At 43.5% G+C, this 13,291-nt stretch overlaps 1 protein-coding gene across 1 annotated transcript in view; it reads right to left on the reverse strand.

The window, feature by feature from the left end:
* Positions 1-5,713: 5,713 nt before the first annotated feature.
* Positions 5,714-13,291, reverse strand: part of LOC130375397 (dolichyl-diphosphooligosaccharide--protein glycosyltransferase subunit STT3B) — a 78,975-nt gene continuing 71,397 nt past the window's right edge. Inside the window, exons 15-16 of the mRNA XM_056582295.1 lie at positions 8,470-8,676; positions 5,714-8,206 (exon numbers count right to left, since the gene is read on the reverse strand). Of these exons, the coding sequence (XP_056438270.1) occupies positions 8,132-8,206; positions 8,470-8,676 (282 nt within the window). The 3' untranslated portion in view covers positions 5,714-8,131. The remainder of the gene's footprint in view (positions 8,207-8,469; positions 8,677-13,291) is intronic.

A 13,291-nucleotide genomic window follows, 5' to 3' on the forward strand; every position in this document is an offset into this window, starting at 1 on the left:
CAGTGTTACCCCTTTTGGTTTTTTTCATGACAACCAATAAAAACAACAGTGTTACCCCTTATGTTTTTTCATGACGACCAATAAAAAACGACAGTGTTACCCCTTATATTTTATTTGACAAAGACAACAGTGTTACCCCTTATGTTTTTTTCATGACGACCAATAAAAACAACAGTGTTACCCCTTATGTTTTTTTTCATGACGACCAATAAAGAACAACAGTGTTAGCCCTTATGTTGTTTTTCATGACGACCAATAAAAACAACAGTGTTACCCCTTATGTTTTTTTTCATGACGACCAATAAAAAACAACAGTGTTACCCATTATGTTTTTTTTCATGACGACCAATAAAAAACAACAGTGTTACCCCTTTTGGTTTTTTTCATGACAACCAATAAAAACAACAGTGTTACCCCTTATGTTTTTTTTCATGACGACCAATAAAAAACAACAGTGTTACCCATTATGTTTTTTTTCATGACGACCAATAAAAAACAACAGTGTTACCCCTTGTGGTTTTTTTCATGACGACCAAAGGAAAACGACAGTGTCACCCCTGATGTTTCAATTGATAAAAGAGAATGAAACATGAAAAAAAAATTAAATGTTTTAATTTATCAATTAAAACATTTATCAATGTTTTAATTGATATATATCTACAGGGTTACCCTTTATGTTTTTTTTCATGACGACCAATAAAAAACAACAGTGTTACCCCTTATGTTTTTTTCATGACGACCAATAAAAAACAACAGTGTTACCCCTTATGTTTTATTTGACAAAGACGACAGTGTTACCCTTTATGTTTTTTTTCATGACGACCAATAAAAAACAACAGTGTTACCCCTTATGTTTTTTTCATGACGACCAATAAAAAACAACAGTGTTACCCCTTATGTTTTATTTGACAAAGACAACAGTGTTACCCCTTATGTTTTTTTCATGACGACCAATAAAGAACAACAGTGTTACCCCTTATGTTGTTTTTCATGACGACCAATAAAAACAACAGTGTTACCCCTTATGTTGTTTTTCATGACGACCAATAAAAAAAACTAGTGTTACCCCTTATGGTTTTCTTTCATGACCACCAATAAAAAACAACAGTGTTACCCCTTATGGTTTTTTTCATGACGACCAATAAAAAACAACAGTGTTACCCCTTATGATTTTTTTCATGACGACCAATAAAAAACAACAGTGTTACCCCTTATGGTTTTTTTTCATGACGACCAATAAAAAAACAACAGTGTTACCCATTATGGTTTTTTTCATGACGACCAATAAAAAACAACAGTGTTACCCCTAATGTTTTTTTTCATGACGACCAATAAAAAACAACAGTGTTACCCCTTATGTTGTTTTTCATGACGACCAATAAAAAACGACAGTGTTACCCCTTATATTTTATTTGACAAAGACAACAGTGTTACCCATTATGGTTTTTTTCATGACGACCAATAAAAAACAACAGTGTTACCCCTAATGTTTTTTTTCATGACGACCAATAAAAAACAACAGTGTTACCCCTTATGTTGTTTTTCATGACGACCAATAAAAAACGACAGTGTTACCCCTTATATTTTATTTGACAAAGACAACAGTGTTACCCCTTATGTTTTTTTTCATGAAGACCAATAAAGAACAACAGTGTTACCCCTTATGTTTTTTTTCATGACGACCAATAAAAAACAACAGTGTTACCCCTTATGGTTTTTTTCATGACGACCAATAAAAAAACAGTGTTACCCCTTATATTTTATTTGACAAAGACAACAGTGTTACCCTTTATGTTTTTTTTCATGACGACCAATAAAAAACAACAGTGTTACCCCTTATGTTTTATTTGACAAAGACAAAAGTGTTACCCCTTATGTTTTTTTCATGACGACCAATAAAGAACAACAGTGTTACCCCTTATGTTGTTTTTCATGACGACCAATAAAAACAACAGTGTTACCCCTTATGTTTTTTTTCATGACGACCAGTAAAAAACAACAGTGTTACCCCTTATGATTTTTTTCATGACGACCAATAAAAAACAACAGTGTTACCCCTTATGGTTTTTTTCATGACGACCAATAAAAAACAACAGTGTTACCCCTTATGTTTTTTTTCATGACGACTAATAAAAAACAACAGTGTTACCCCTTATGTTTTTTTCATGACGACCAATAAAAAACAACAGTGTTACCCCTTATGTTGTTTTTCATGACGACCAATAAAAAACGACAGTGTTACCCCTTATATTTTATTTGACAAAGACAACAGTGTTACCCCTTATGTTTTTTTTCATGACGACCAATAAAGAACAGTGTTACCCCTTATGTTGTTTTTCATGACGACCAATAAAAACAACAGTGTTACCCCTTATTGTTTTTTTCATGACGACCAATAAAAAACAACAGTGTGACCCCTTATGGTTTTTTTCATGACGACCAAAGGAAAACGACAGTGTCACCCCTCATGTTTCATTTGATAAAAGCGACAGTGTTACCCCCTATGTTTTAATTGATAAATATCTACAGTGTTACCCTTTATGTTTTTTTCATGACGACCAATAAAAAACAACAGTGTTACCCCTTATGTTTTGTTTGACAAAGACAACAGTGTTACCCCTTATGTTTTTTTCATGACGACCAATGAAGAACAACAGTGTTACCCCTTATGTTGTTTTTCATGACGACCAATAAAAACAACAGTGTTACCCCTTATGTTTTTTTTCATGACGACCAATAAAAAACAACAGTGTTACCCCTTATGTTTTTTTTCATGACGACCAATAAAAAACAAGTGATGCCCCTTATGGTTTTTTTCATGACGACCAATAAAAAACAACAGTGTTAGCCCTTATGTTTTTTTTCATGACGACCAATAAAGAACAACAGTGTTACCCCTTATGTTGTTTTTCATGACGACCAATAAAAACAACAGTGTTACCCCTTATGTTTTTTTTCATGACGACCAATAAAAACAACAGTGTTACCCTATGTTTTTTTTCATGACGACCAATAAAAAACATCTGTGTTACCCCTTATGGTTTTTTCATGACTACCAAAGGAAAACGACAGTGTCACCCCTCATGTTTCATTTGATAAAAGCGACAGTGTTACCCCCTATGTTTTAATTGATAAATATCGACAGTGTTACCCCTTTTGTTTTTTTCAGGACGACCAATAAAAAACAACAGCGTTACCCCTTATGTTTTTTTTCATGACGACCAATAAAAAACAACATTATGTCTGGCCCGAATGCCATTTTCCAGGCTTCGAATAGGCCTACTCGTTGGTTTTTCCGAACGAATATTCGAATACTGGTTCCAGAAAAAAACACCATCGAAAACAACATTAATAATCCCTATATATTCCCTGGAACTGATGTTGACAGTGTCTGCATATTTTGTTGAAGATTTAATAGCTTTTGAACGTTAATTAGTAGGCCTAAGTAGGTTGAAGTTCCTTAGTTTTCCCCCGTGAAAGCGAACAGCTGTTGTTCCGTTCCAAATCAGCTGTCCTCTGCCATCTCAGCCCTTACGGGAGCTTTTCAATTCATCCTGGAACGTGCATCTTTTCAGGGAATTTGTACAATAAATCCATAACAAATACCGAATATTGATTGTCTTATGTGTCCATGTTATATCCATTATATTGTCCGGGTATTCCCAAGACGCTCACGCTCTGCAGCAAGCCAGTCACAGTTGATTGGCGCGGCGCTGTTACGGTAGTTGAAATTGGTCCCTCACAAATGGTGGAGGGTCCAATTTCGTGAAAAAGATCGCTATTGCTGTGCATGTGCACAGTTATGAAACTCAAAACCGTGTTCTTGCATATGACTTTCCTTGATAATTTGCCTCAAAGTACTTCCAAACTGCAGTCCTCCATCACTACTCCATTTTTCCTTCTACCTAACCTTTCGCAGAGGCGCTGCACTTGAGATGCTAGCTGTATTGGCTAACCTTTAGCTAACACCTACGAATCACGGCCAGAGAACGCACTGCGAGTGAGTGACAGAAGGCGGGGCTATATTCGCACTGAAGCGATGCGTGTCTGTTAACTCGCTTTCCGAGAGAAGAGAAGACAGAGCGGCCGGTTGCCAGGTGCGTTTCCATACCCCTAATTTAATGCGAACTTTGAATTATCGAATCAGTAAACGTTGATGGAAACACCAAAATTCGCATCAAAGTCCTCTAATTCGCAAGAAAGTTTATCCGCTCGCTTGAGGTGGTTTTTGAGAAATGCGAAACAGAGTAAATTCGCAAAATGGGAGATTGAAACACATTTTGCGAATCAGCTGTGACGTAGAGAACTTTGAACACACAGGACTGACAGTCTTCCCGATTTCCGTATAACGTCCGGCCATAGCAACCCTGCCGACATCAACGTGTAACGTCTTCACCCTATTCCGCTCCAACCTCTTGATGGAAACGTCCTAATTCGAATTACTTTTTTGCGAACTTTCTAAAGATTCGCAACACCTTTTAGATGGAAACGCAGCTAGTTTCATTGGCAATCGCAGTGTGACTTAGCATTAGTCGGGCCTTCAGACAGTTTCCCTCTAAACTGATCAGTCAACAATGACAAAACGTGGGCGTACTTTTGTTTCAACAATTGTCTGTGAGCCGTTTGTGGCCTGTGGATTATCACTATGCGAGTGTTTCCGTTTTAACAGGATGCCGTCAGGTTTACTCCCAACCTGTGAGATACTTGAATAAATCAAATCCCATTCAGTGTGATTGTATTGGTGGAAAAGAAACAGTTAAACTGGCGCACTAAGTGTTCATTACATGAATACCCATTAGTAAGCAATTCATAATCCGGTATAAATTATTGAGTTAGAGAAATGTTCATGAGATTGATTTAGAAACTATTTAATATGTGTTAACAATGCTCTATATTCTATAATCACTTTATGCTGCAATTCATCGTACATTTCGGTAATAGGAAAGCATGGTTTTAGGGTATTGTTTCAGGTTTTAGGGTTTCCTATTTTGGTTTTAGGGTTTGGGTCTAGGGCTATTCTGTTATAAGGGAAGTGTTTACCGAAGCCAGGGTGACAGATAGCAAAAGATCTAGAAACCGATCACCAGTGATTTTTCTCTTGAAACTCAGGTGCTAGTCTCTCACAAAGCATCCTACAATGCCTCCTCTGACCTGGCATTGGCAACTTTTTTGGAAAGGGGCTGTCCCTTCACTAAACAGATCGCCCATCGCTCGAAATGCCAGGTTCATCAGATAGCCCGAGAACCCCAACCAATCAATCTCTCATTAGGGGAGTCCCTGCTACTGCGCTGTAATAACGTGCAAGCTTCAACAAAGCCTTTTTCTGCTTCACATTGTAGAAACCATATTGAAATGGAAGTGTGTTGATGCAGTCACTATTCAACACTTGACAATACGCATGTCACATCCTTATGCGCTGATCCCCCTAAAGATCTCATCTTAGAATTGCCCCTTCCTCCAGGTAATTAGACTATTTTTATTTAATTATTTTCGTGGACCCCACTTTGATAATTGATGCTTCAGGCTACCAAGTATAATTCATAGGGTCGTTTATAACCAAGTGAGCAGATGACTTGACTAACACTGCCCTCGTGTGGTTTGTCTACAAACTAAGCTGAAAAGAATAAATTGGACTCACTCAATGAAGAGGTGAAGTTTCCAAAGTTTAACTTTATCAACAAAATAAATTAATTTACAAGGAAGATAATAGAAAATTCCAGACCAGACCCGAAAAAAATCGAACAATCATTTTTGCAAACTTGAATAGTTGTTTTAATCTGGTCTACATTTCAACATGAGCAAACGAAACAATGTAAAAATGTAAACCTTGAGGTTGAGCAAGAGGAAAGAATGTTTTTTTTAGGGCAATGCATCAAAAATAGTGAATCCAGTGGCGCTGAAGACTTAACACAAAAAAGCACTAAACATCAAAAAAGTAAAAAAAGAAATTAAAAACAAAAAGGTTTTAAAATAATTAAGAATGTTTTTTATTTCATTTAATTTTTTTACAATATAAATAACATTAAGGCTTCATCTCAACTCGGAAGGAACTGATATGCTTTTATGGAAAACAATGACACTTTCTGCACTCACAACTCTTTAGCTACGGTCCCCTGTTGCCTTGGCGGTAATTTGGGATACCAGTATACTATAGTATAGCTGAACTTCTAGTGACCTACCAAAGAAACCGAATTAGTGCGAATGTAGCCATTTTAGATATCAGTCCAACATCTGTTTTGTGAGACTACCTCAGAGAACATGGCCAAAATGAAGAACAAAAAAGAAAATAACCGTTTGAAAAAGATGCACTAGGTGTGAGGAGGAAGTGCAACTCCATAACGTGTTAAGGACTTTTTATGGTTCCACGTTCCCGCTACGCAAGGGGGTTATGGACCCCTTACGTCCTTGCGTACACTCCTTGCGTCCACCCCAAGGGCCGGACGTGTGCCTCGAAAAAATCGTAACCTTCCGTCGAGGCGACGCAGCAGCAAGGGATGTGATTGGTCCGCTTACTAAAACCCGACGCAGAACCATAAACGTTCACGACTGCGTCGAAGCGTCTGCGTGGTCATTGCATTGCGGGAACGTGGAACCATATAAAGCCCTTTATAGTCAGGTGATGAGCCATTTAGTTTAACAACACATTCCAACAGTGGGCCCAAGAACCCCCACAACAACAGAACAAGCCTATATGGACCTCTAAAGAGCCAGGAACAGTGCAGTGCCCATAGGAGATAAAACAAAATATAGGGGACATGGTCAGACAAAACATATTCAAATGTAATGCTGGCCTTTCTATTCACACTGGCTCACTAGACTTCGATTAGCGTGGGTCTCTTGCCCTCTTTAGGGTTCTTAAAGAGGGCATAACCCCCCCCAACCCCCTTCAATTCCATCATTGGCAGTCATTGCCAAATCCTCCCACTGTCAAACTATATGTAATACGAGTGAACACGTTACAAGCCAAAGAAACACTCAAGTGGATACCAGCAATGAGGCACTAGGCTTACTCAGAGCTCCCTCTGGTGGATAGGAGGACTCATCATTTATTAGAACTACCCCTTCTTTAAAACTCTAGCAGCAGCATGTACAATCGAAGCATTTGGTGAATAAGTCTTAGTAAAAATTCACATTCATTCTTATAACAAAACCTCAACTCCCTCCATTAGACTTTATTCATTAGGAATTTATTGCATTCACGGATTGATTTGCTGCCACACCGCCCATAGACACCAACAAAGAAACAAACAGAATCTCCATATTAAAACAAAGAAAAACCACCACAATAATCCAATATATTAGAACCCTTTCAGACATTTTCTCCACATATATACACACATCAAGCCATTCTTCTTTTTTATTAGCGAATCGTTTGGAATGGAGGAGAAGACTCATAATAAGTTATCACATACGGGACGCGTCTAAACGCCGGCACTCCTCTTACAAGACCTCCGTACACACCTTTTTTCAGGAAGTAGTCTTTCACCGGTCGGACCCTCTCGAGCGGCCTTGGGGGGCCACGTTGCAGAGTCCCTGCTGGGTCTTTGGTGCAAAAATCCTCCCGGCCTCCACAGTATTAGTCATCTCCACGTCCATCCACCCACCCCGTCCCATTAGATGAACAGCCCGGACCTAACGAGCAGTTAATAGTACGCAATTAAAAAGAAATACCACCAAAACAAAAACAGAGTTGATTGAGACGCTGAACCCAGCAGTGTTTCGCCACATTCAAGCACAAAAAAAAGAAAATTGCACAGAAAAAGAAAAGGAACGAAAAAAAAAAAGAGGGTTTGAAAGCAAGATATCCTCAGGATAAAATGGATGATGCGTCTGGAGCTGGTCAGAGATGGGACACTAGGAGCTTCCCCGGGCCCGTGGTGGGGGGCGGGGACCCCCGGTAAGGGGTACCACCGTCCGGGAGCTGGGGCCCCCCCTCCAGACAGCGGGGGCTTGGTTTAAGAGATGATTCTTCATAAGTCGTACAAGTTTTTCTTTGAGAGGTTCTTGGACAGTTGCGAGTGAGTGTTTGCGTAAGTAGGGTGTAAGTGTGTGTAAGTGTGTGTTTGTGAGCATGTGTGTGTATTTGTGTGTGTTGGGAGGGGGGGGGGGGGGGGGGGTTCTCTGGTCCTCATTATTTCCGCGTTTGTTTCTTGCCTTTCTTCAGAGTCAGCTTGTTCCTGATGTGTCCTCGCTTTCTCTTGGACGTCTGTTCAGGGAATGAATACGCACTTAATTAAAACCCTGGCCCTGAAAAATTTGGCTATCGCCCTGCTTAACACATTGCTCAGAAGACACAGGCAGTGGAACAGCACTAATAATACACAATGGATAATATTTAAAACATATTGTACAATGAAATATTGAAAAGATTAAGCAGTATCATCGTATAACCATCACACTGAAATGGGACACGGCCAAAGCACTCAGATCATAAGACACCCCGGTCAGGTGACCGGGCTGAGCGCTTACCTTTTTGGAGGTGTACTTGGGCTTGGGCAGGACGCTTCGCAGCTTGCGCTCCAGCGGCTGGCGGTTCTCCAGCTTCTTCACCTTGTAGATACGCACCAGCCAGTGCTCCGACGTGAACGCCTCCTCCAGGTGCTTGAACTTGATGTCCTTGTTGCCGATCTCGGCGTTGCGCGTGCGGTCGAAGCCCGGTGGCGTCCGGAAGTCCAGCTGGTGGAGGGGGGAGGAGGGCGGACAGGAGGGAGATGAAGAGTTATGGGACAGCTATGATCACCGCTTTTCACTTCCGTCAACCTTTAAATTAATCTAGCTAATTAATTTAACTAATCCCCCGTGGCGTCTTCCTGCAGACTACTGATGGAGAATGATGGCACAGCAACAGTAAGCCTGACAAACGCATATTCTCCTGCCACTAGAGGGAGAGCTAGCCTCAAGCAAAACACAAGGGCCGGCTCCAACTCCCTACTGGGGTTGTGTCTGGGAGAGATCTTACTCTCGCTGAATCACAACTGCAAGCTCTGGTGTTTTATAGCTTTAGACACCAACGCAGCACAGCCTTCTGCTGTCTGTGGTACGTTTCAGAACGTAAATGTGTTCACAGGGAAAAGGCAGCGCCGACAGAGCGAGGCGGCTCTGTCAACAGCGGAAAGAACTGCCCTCCCTTGGGAGAGTTTCCCCTACCTGTTCAGGGAAAGCAACGGAGGCAAAAACACTTTGAACGATCAACACAAAACCTAAATCAATATTGCCTTCCAGTGGAGCCAACACAACACCTAGCGCACGTACGAGGCGAGCACGCATAAAAAAGAGGCGTGGAGGAGCTCCATGTGATACGGGCTGCACCTCTGGGGCGGTGCACTCTCCCGGACGGCTGTCCCCGGTTATCATTCAATCCCCTCTCCGTGTGCACTTCGCTGTGAACTGCATTGTGATGGCCTCGCACCTCCCGGCTCACACCCCCTGGCTGGCTACTCCGGGGTTTGTTTATTTCCTTAGCGGTGTCCTCCAAGCCTCGGGTCTGCCCTCGTCCTCTCGGCTCTCCACCGCCACAAAACCAACACCTCTGGCTCTCGCCTCGCCTCCATTCCTTCCCCGTTTCCCCTGGCATCTCTTCCCCCTGGCTCCCCTCTTATTCATTTTCCCGGTCTTGCTCTCCGGCCCCTCGTTCCATCTCTGCCTTCCCCCCCCACCCCCCCGGTCCAAGAGACCTGGATTCCAAGTACTCTATACTGTACTTCTATTGCCTATACTGTACTTATATTGTCTTTACTCAACATATATTGTCTTTACTGTACATTTATTGTATTTACTGTACATTTATTGTCTACACTGTACATTTATTGTCTACACTGTACATATATTGTCTATACTGTACCTATATTGCCTATACTCTACTTATATTGCACTATATGAAAATCACGTTCAAGCTGTACCTTAACCGCTCTTTTGCACTTCTGTTTAGATCTCCGACCACCATGTCGTTGTCTGTGTACTTGTACTCTGCCCAATGACCATGAAGTTGGATCTGGATCTGGATCTGGACGGGGCCCTGGCTGGGCGGTCCCTGGCGTTGGTGTTGAAGCAGCAGGAACCACCGCAGGAGAGGGCCCAAGCTGGCAGCCAGACGGGGCTTTATGTGCGGATATCAGAACAACTTGGCACCGCCTCACTTCCTATTCCCATGAACCCCCACGCTGAACCAGCCAGGAACCGCAACAGCAGGGCCCCCCCCCCGCCCCCCAATAACCCGATCTCTCGCTCTGTAATTCCTCCTCCTTCCTCTGTCTGTTTGTCTGTCTCGGCCCCCCTAGGACCCCTTCAAGGATCCTGTCTGGAGGAAACGCGCTGCCTAAGCCGTCGCAGATCACATCACACGTTTTTCCACCAGCCGATCGTTTTTTATTTTGTTATTTACGGTTGAGAGACAAGGTTGGAGGCGTGAAGTCGTTATTCTCCTGCTGAGGATGTTGGATCTGAGCGCGGCGTTTCTTCCTAAAGCCACCCACCGCCCATCTCATCGTCTGGTGGGCTTGACACACCCCACCATCGATGGATGCTTCTCCCTTTCACCGCAGAGGCACTAAACATTGGTTAAGCAGTTGGATGAAGGTCCAACCTACATAGTGAACTCCTTGAACTCTGCCCAGTGTAATGTGCGCATTTTCTACCGGAATTGGACTCTTTTCGAGGTCGCTTCAGAACTTCAATCAAACTTCTTCTTCGTGCCTAGCATTTTGCCTTGACTTGTTATTTACTGGGAGATCAGCTAGTTTAGCCATTGTTAGCTGCACTCACCTAGCTGTGGGCTATTTGTTGGGTTTCTCTGGGACGTAGACCTTTTTGATTCTACCGGCGCAGACTCAAGAATTCATGGCATTCTCCATTGTCTCCTCTTGCACTGTACGTCAACAGTTCACTCCAGTCATTCACCAGCGGCTCTTTTCTCATTCATATTCTGTCTGTTTTGAATGTGGACACGCAAAAACACAGACGACCTCTGACCCCTGTTACCACTTCGCCCTCTTCGTCCGTGTGTGGGTTTGTGCGGAACTGCTGGTCAGCGGTCGACAAAGCGGCCGAACTTCCCAGTCTAAACTCCGAACTCCGTGCCCTCTCTCTCCGGACCCTCGCAGAGAACCCCTGGGGGGGGGCCAGGCTACTCCTGCTGCCCTCTCAGGTTTTTGCTCAACGCCACATCTCCTGAAGTTCAGCCCTCTGTCGTCGGGAGGAGAGCAGGCAGTGACGCGTCGCTTGTGTACCGTGTCGTTGGTATGACTGCAGACGAGGGTTAGAAGGTACATTGGGGTCATTTCGTCATCCTGCTTCACGGAGGACGTGGACGGCTCTACTCGGGTGATCCCTGGGGGACTTCGACAGCCTGCGAGACGCACCTCAGTCTGCCGACTGACTCCTACTGCTACCCGGGCTCCGACGTAGGCTAAACAGGCTGTCAAACAGACCTCATCCTGATGCAGAGCTGTATCTCTCACAACCTCACCATCACAACTCTGAACAGGAGGGACGGGAAATTGAGGTTAATTTCACGGTACTTTCAATTTGTTTCGGATCTAATGTCAAAATATCACCAGATATGACAAAGATCAAAGATGAGTGCAATTTCGAGTATATTTTTCCGAACAAGTTCATCATAGCCAGGCACCGGTTAGCACCGTTGAAAGTGTGCAATTGCATAAATTGCGAACAGAAAACCAGCCAGAATATTTCCCGGTGGGAAGCTATAAATATCCTTTCCGGACACCGATGTTCTAAGAAAAAGAGTCTGCAAAAGTTTCAAATCGACAACGTGCAGAATGGCCACTGAGGAAACACTCTTATTAAAAGTAGAATAGTAGAGTACAGTATATACTATAACAGGGAACCAGGCGTATCCAAGACTCTCGCAGTCTTTGGTGTCCATTCTCTTTCCCCCCCTGAAGTTCTTCTACAACACAGGACTGCTGGATCCCAGATCTGCTGCCATCCAGACAGAGTACTCAAGCAGCCCGTCCCTACAACAGACACATCTCCTCACTTAAACGGTGTCTCCATAACTCTCTCTGTTAGCCCGACTGCCTCCTCTCACCAACACATTCTGACTCTCTCCAACATCGGCGAGCAACTGGATATAAATAGTGTTGCGCTCCTCTCACTTCCAGGCCCCCTTGGCCCGCCCCCGGTCCAATGCCCTCCAGGAACACTCGGGGCGACCGGGGGTTGATCCCCAGCCCCCGCTGGTCTGGGTACAGAGTGTCCACTGTGGGGCTGTCCGACACCCCATTTCTTATGGATGTTATGCACTTACGAAACAATGTCATGCCGTTGCTGCAGCGAGCGCAGGGGGAAAAAACACGACCCGACGCGATCCACAGGCATGAACACACTGACAAAGGAGCGTGGCACGTTTCAAACAGCCGACGTGACATTGGGAAGTACTTTGATGAAAAGATCAATGCGTCTCCTCCCCAGCGAGCTGCTCTGGCGTCAGGATGCGACCCTGTCACGTTTAGCCCCACATCAACCCTGCTGTGTTTTATTATTATTATGGGGATTTTCCCCACCGTACCGCCTGAACATGTTCATACCAGCAACATATTCAGAAATGCAATATTATTGCACATAACGACAAGCCTAGGGGACTCCAGTACTGCAGTTTATGTTCACTGTTATTCACCCGTGGATACACTCAGCTCCACCCTCGCCTCACTCCTGCCTCACTCCTCTGTCCTCTCACTGCCAGAAGAGTGGGTTCGCACCGTTGGGTAGGGGAGGGACCCATTTCCTCCCCCTTCTCGCGGAGGATGGACGAGGGAGGAAATGGGTGCACCCGCTCCCCCCTTCCCCAGGGAGGGGGCACCCACCCCGGCCAACGATAGGGGAGGAGGGCCGTCGGAGCCGCTGGAGGGCATCAGGGAGCAGGTCTACAAACTACTCCAGACACACAATTTTATCTTAATTGCGCTGTACCTTGTTACCCTTTTTATCTTCTTATACCATAGATATATTTTTAATTCTTTGCATTGTCAAGGAGAGTTTGGGATAAAAAAAAAAAATCAATTTCAAGCTATGAATGCTATGCCTGTTATGTTGTGCATTTGACAAATAAAAATAACTTGAACTGAATTTAGAAAGATCCGTTGGCACCGGCACTATAAACCATGCTGACCTTGTGTTTCATTGCAACGGCTGCGTTGCAGTGCTTTGCATTTATTCTAAAAACCAGGTTGTAGCGACTCCAACTTGACCTCTTTGGATAAAAGCGCCTGCTGAATAAGATAAGGTAACTAGACTGTAGGTACGCCCCTCCCACCCCATCTGCTGCCATAGG

The sequence above is a fragment of the Gadus chalcogrammus genome, chromosome 22, assembly GCF_026213295.1.
Source record: "Gadus chalcogrammus isolate NIFS_2021 chromosome 22, NIFS_Gcha_1.0, whole genome shotgun sequence".
NCBI lineage: Eukaryota > Metazoa > Chordata > Actinopteri > Gadiformes > Gadidae > Gadus > Gadus chalcogrammus.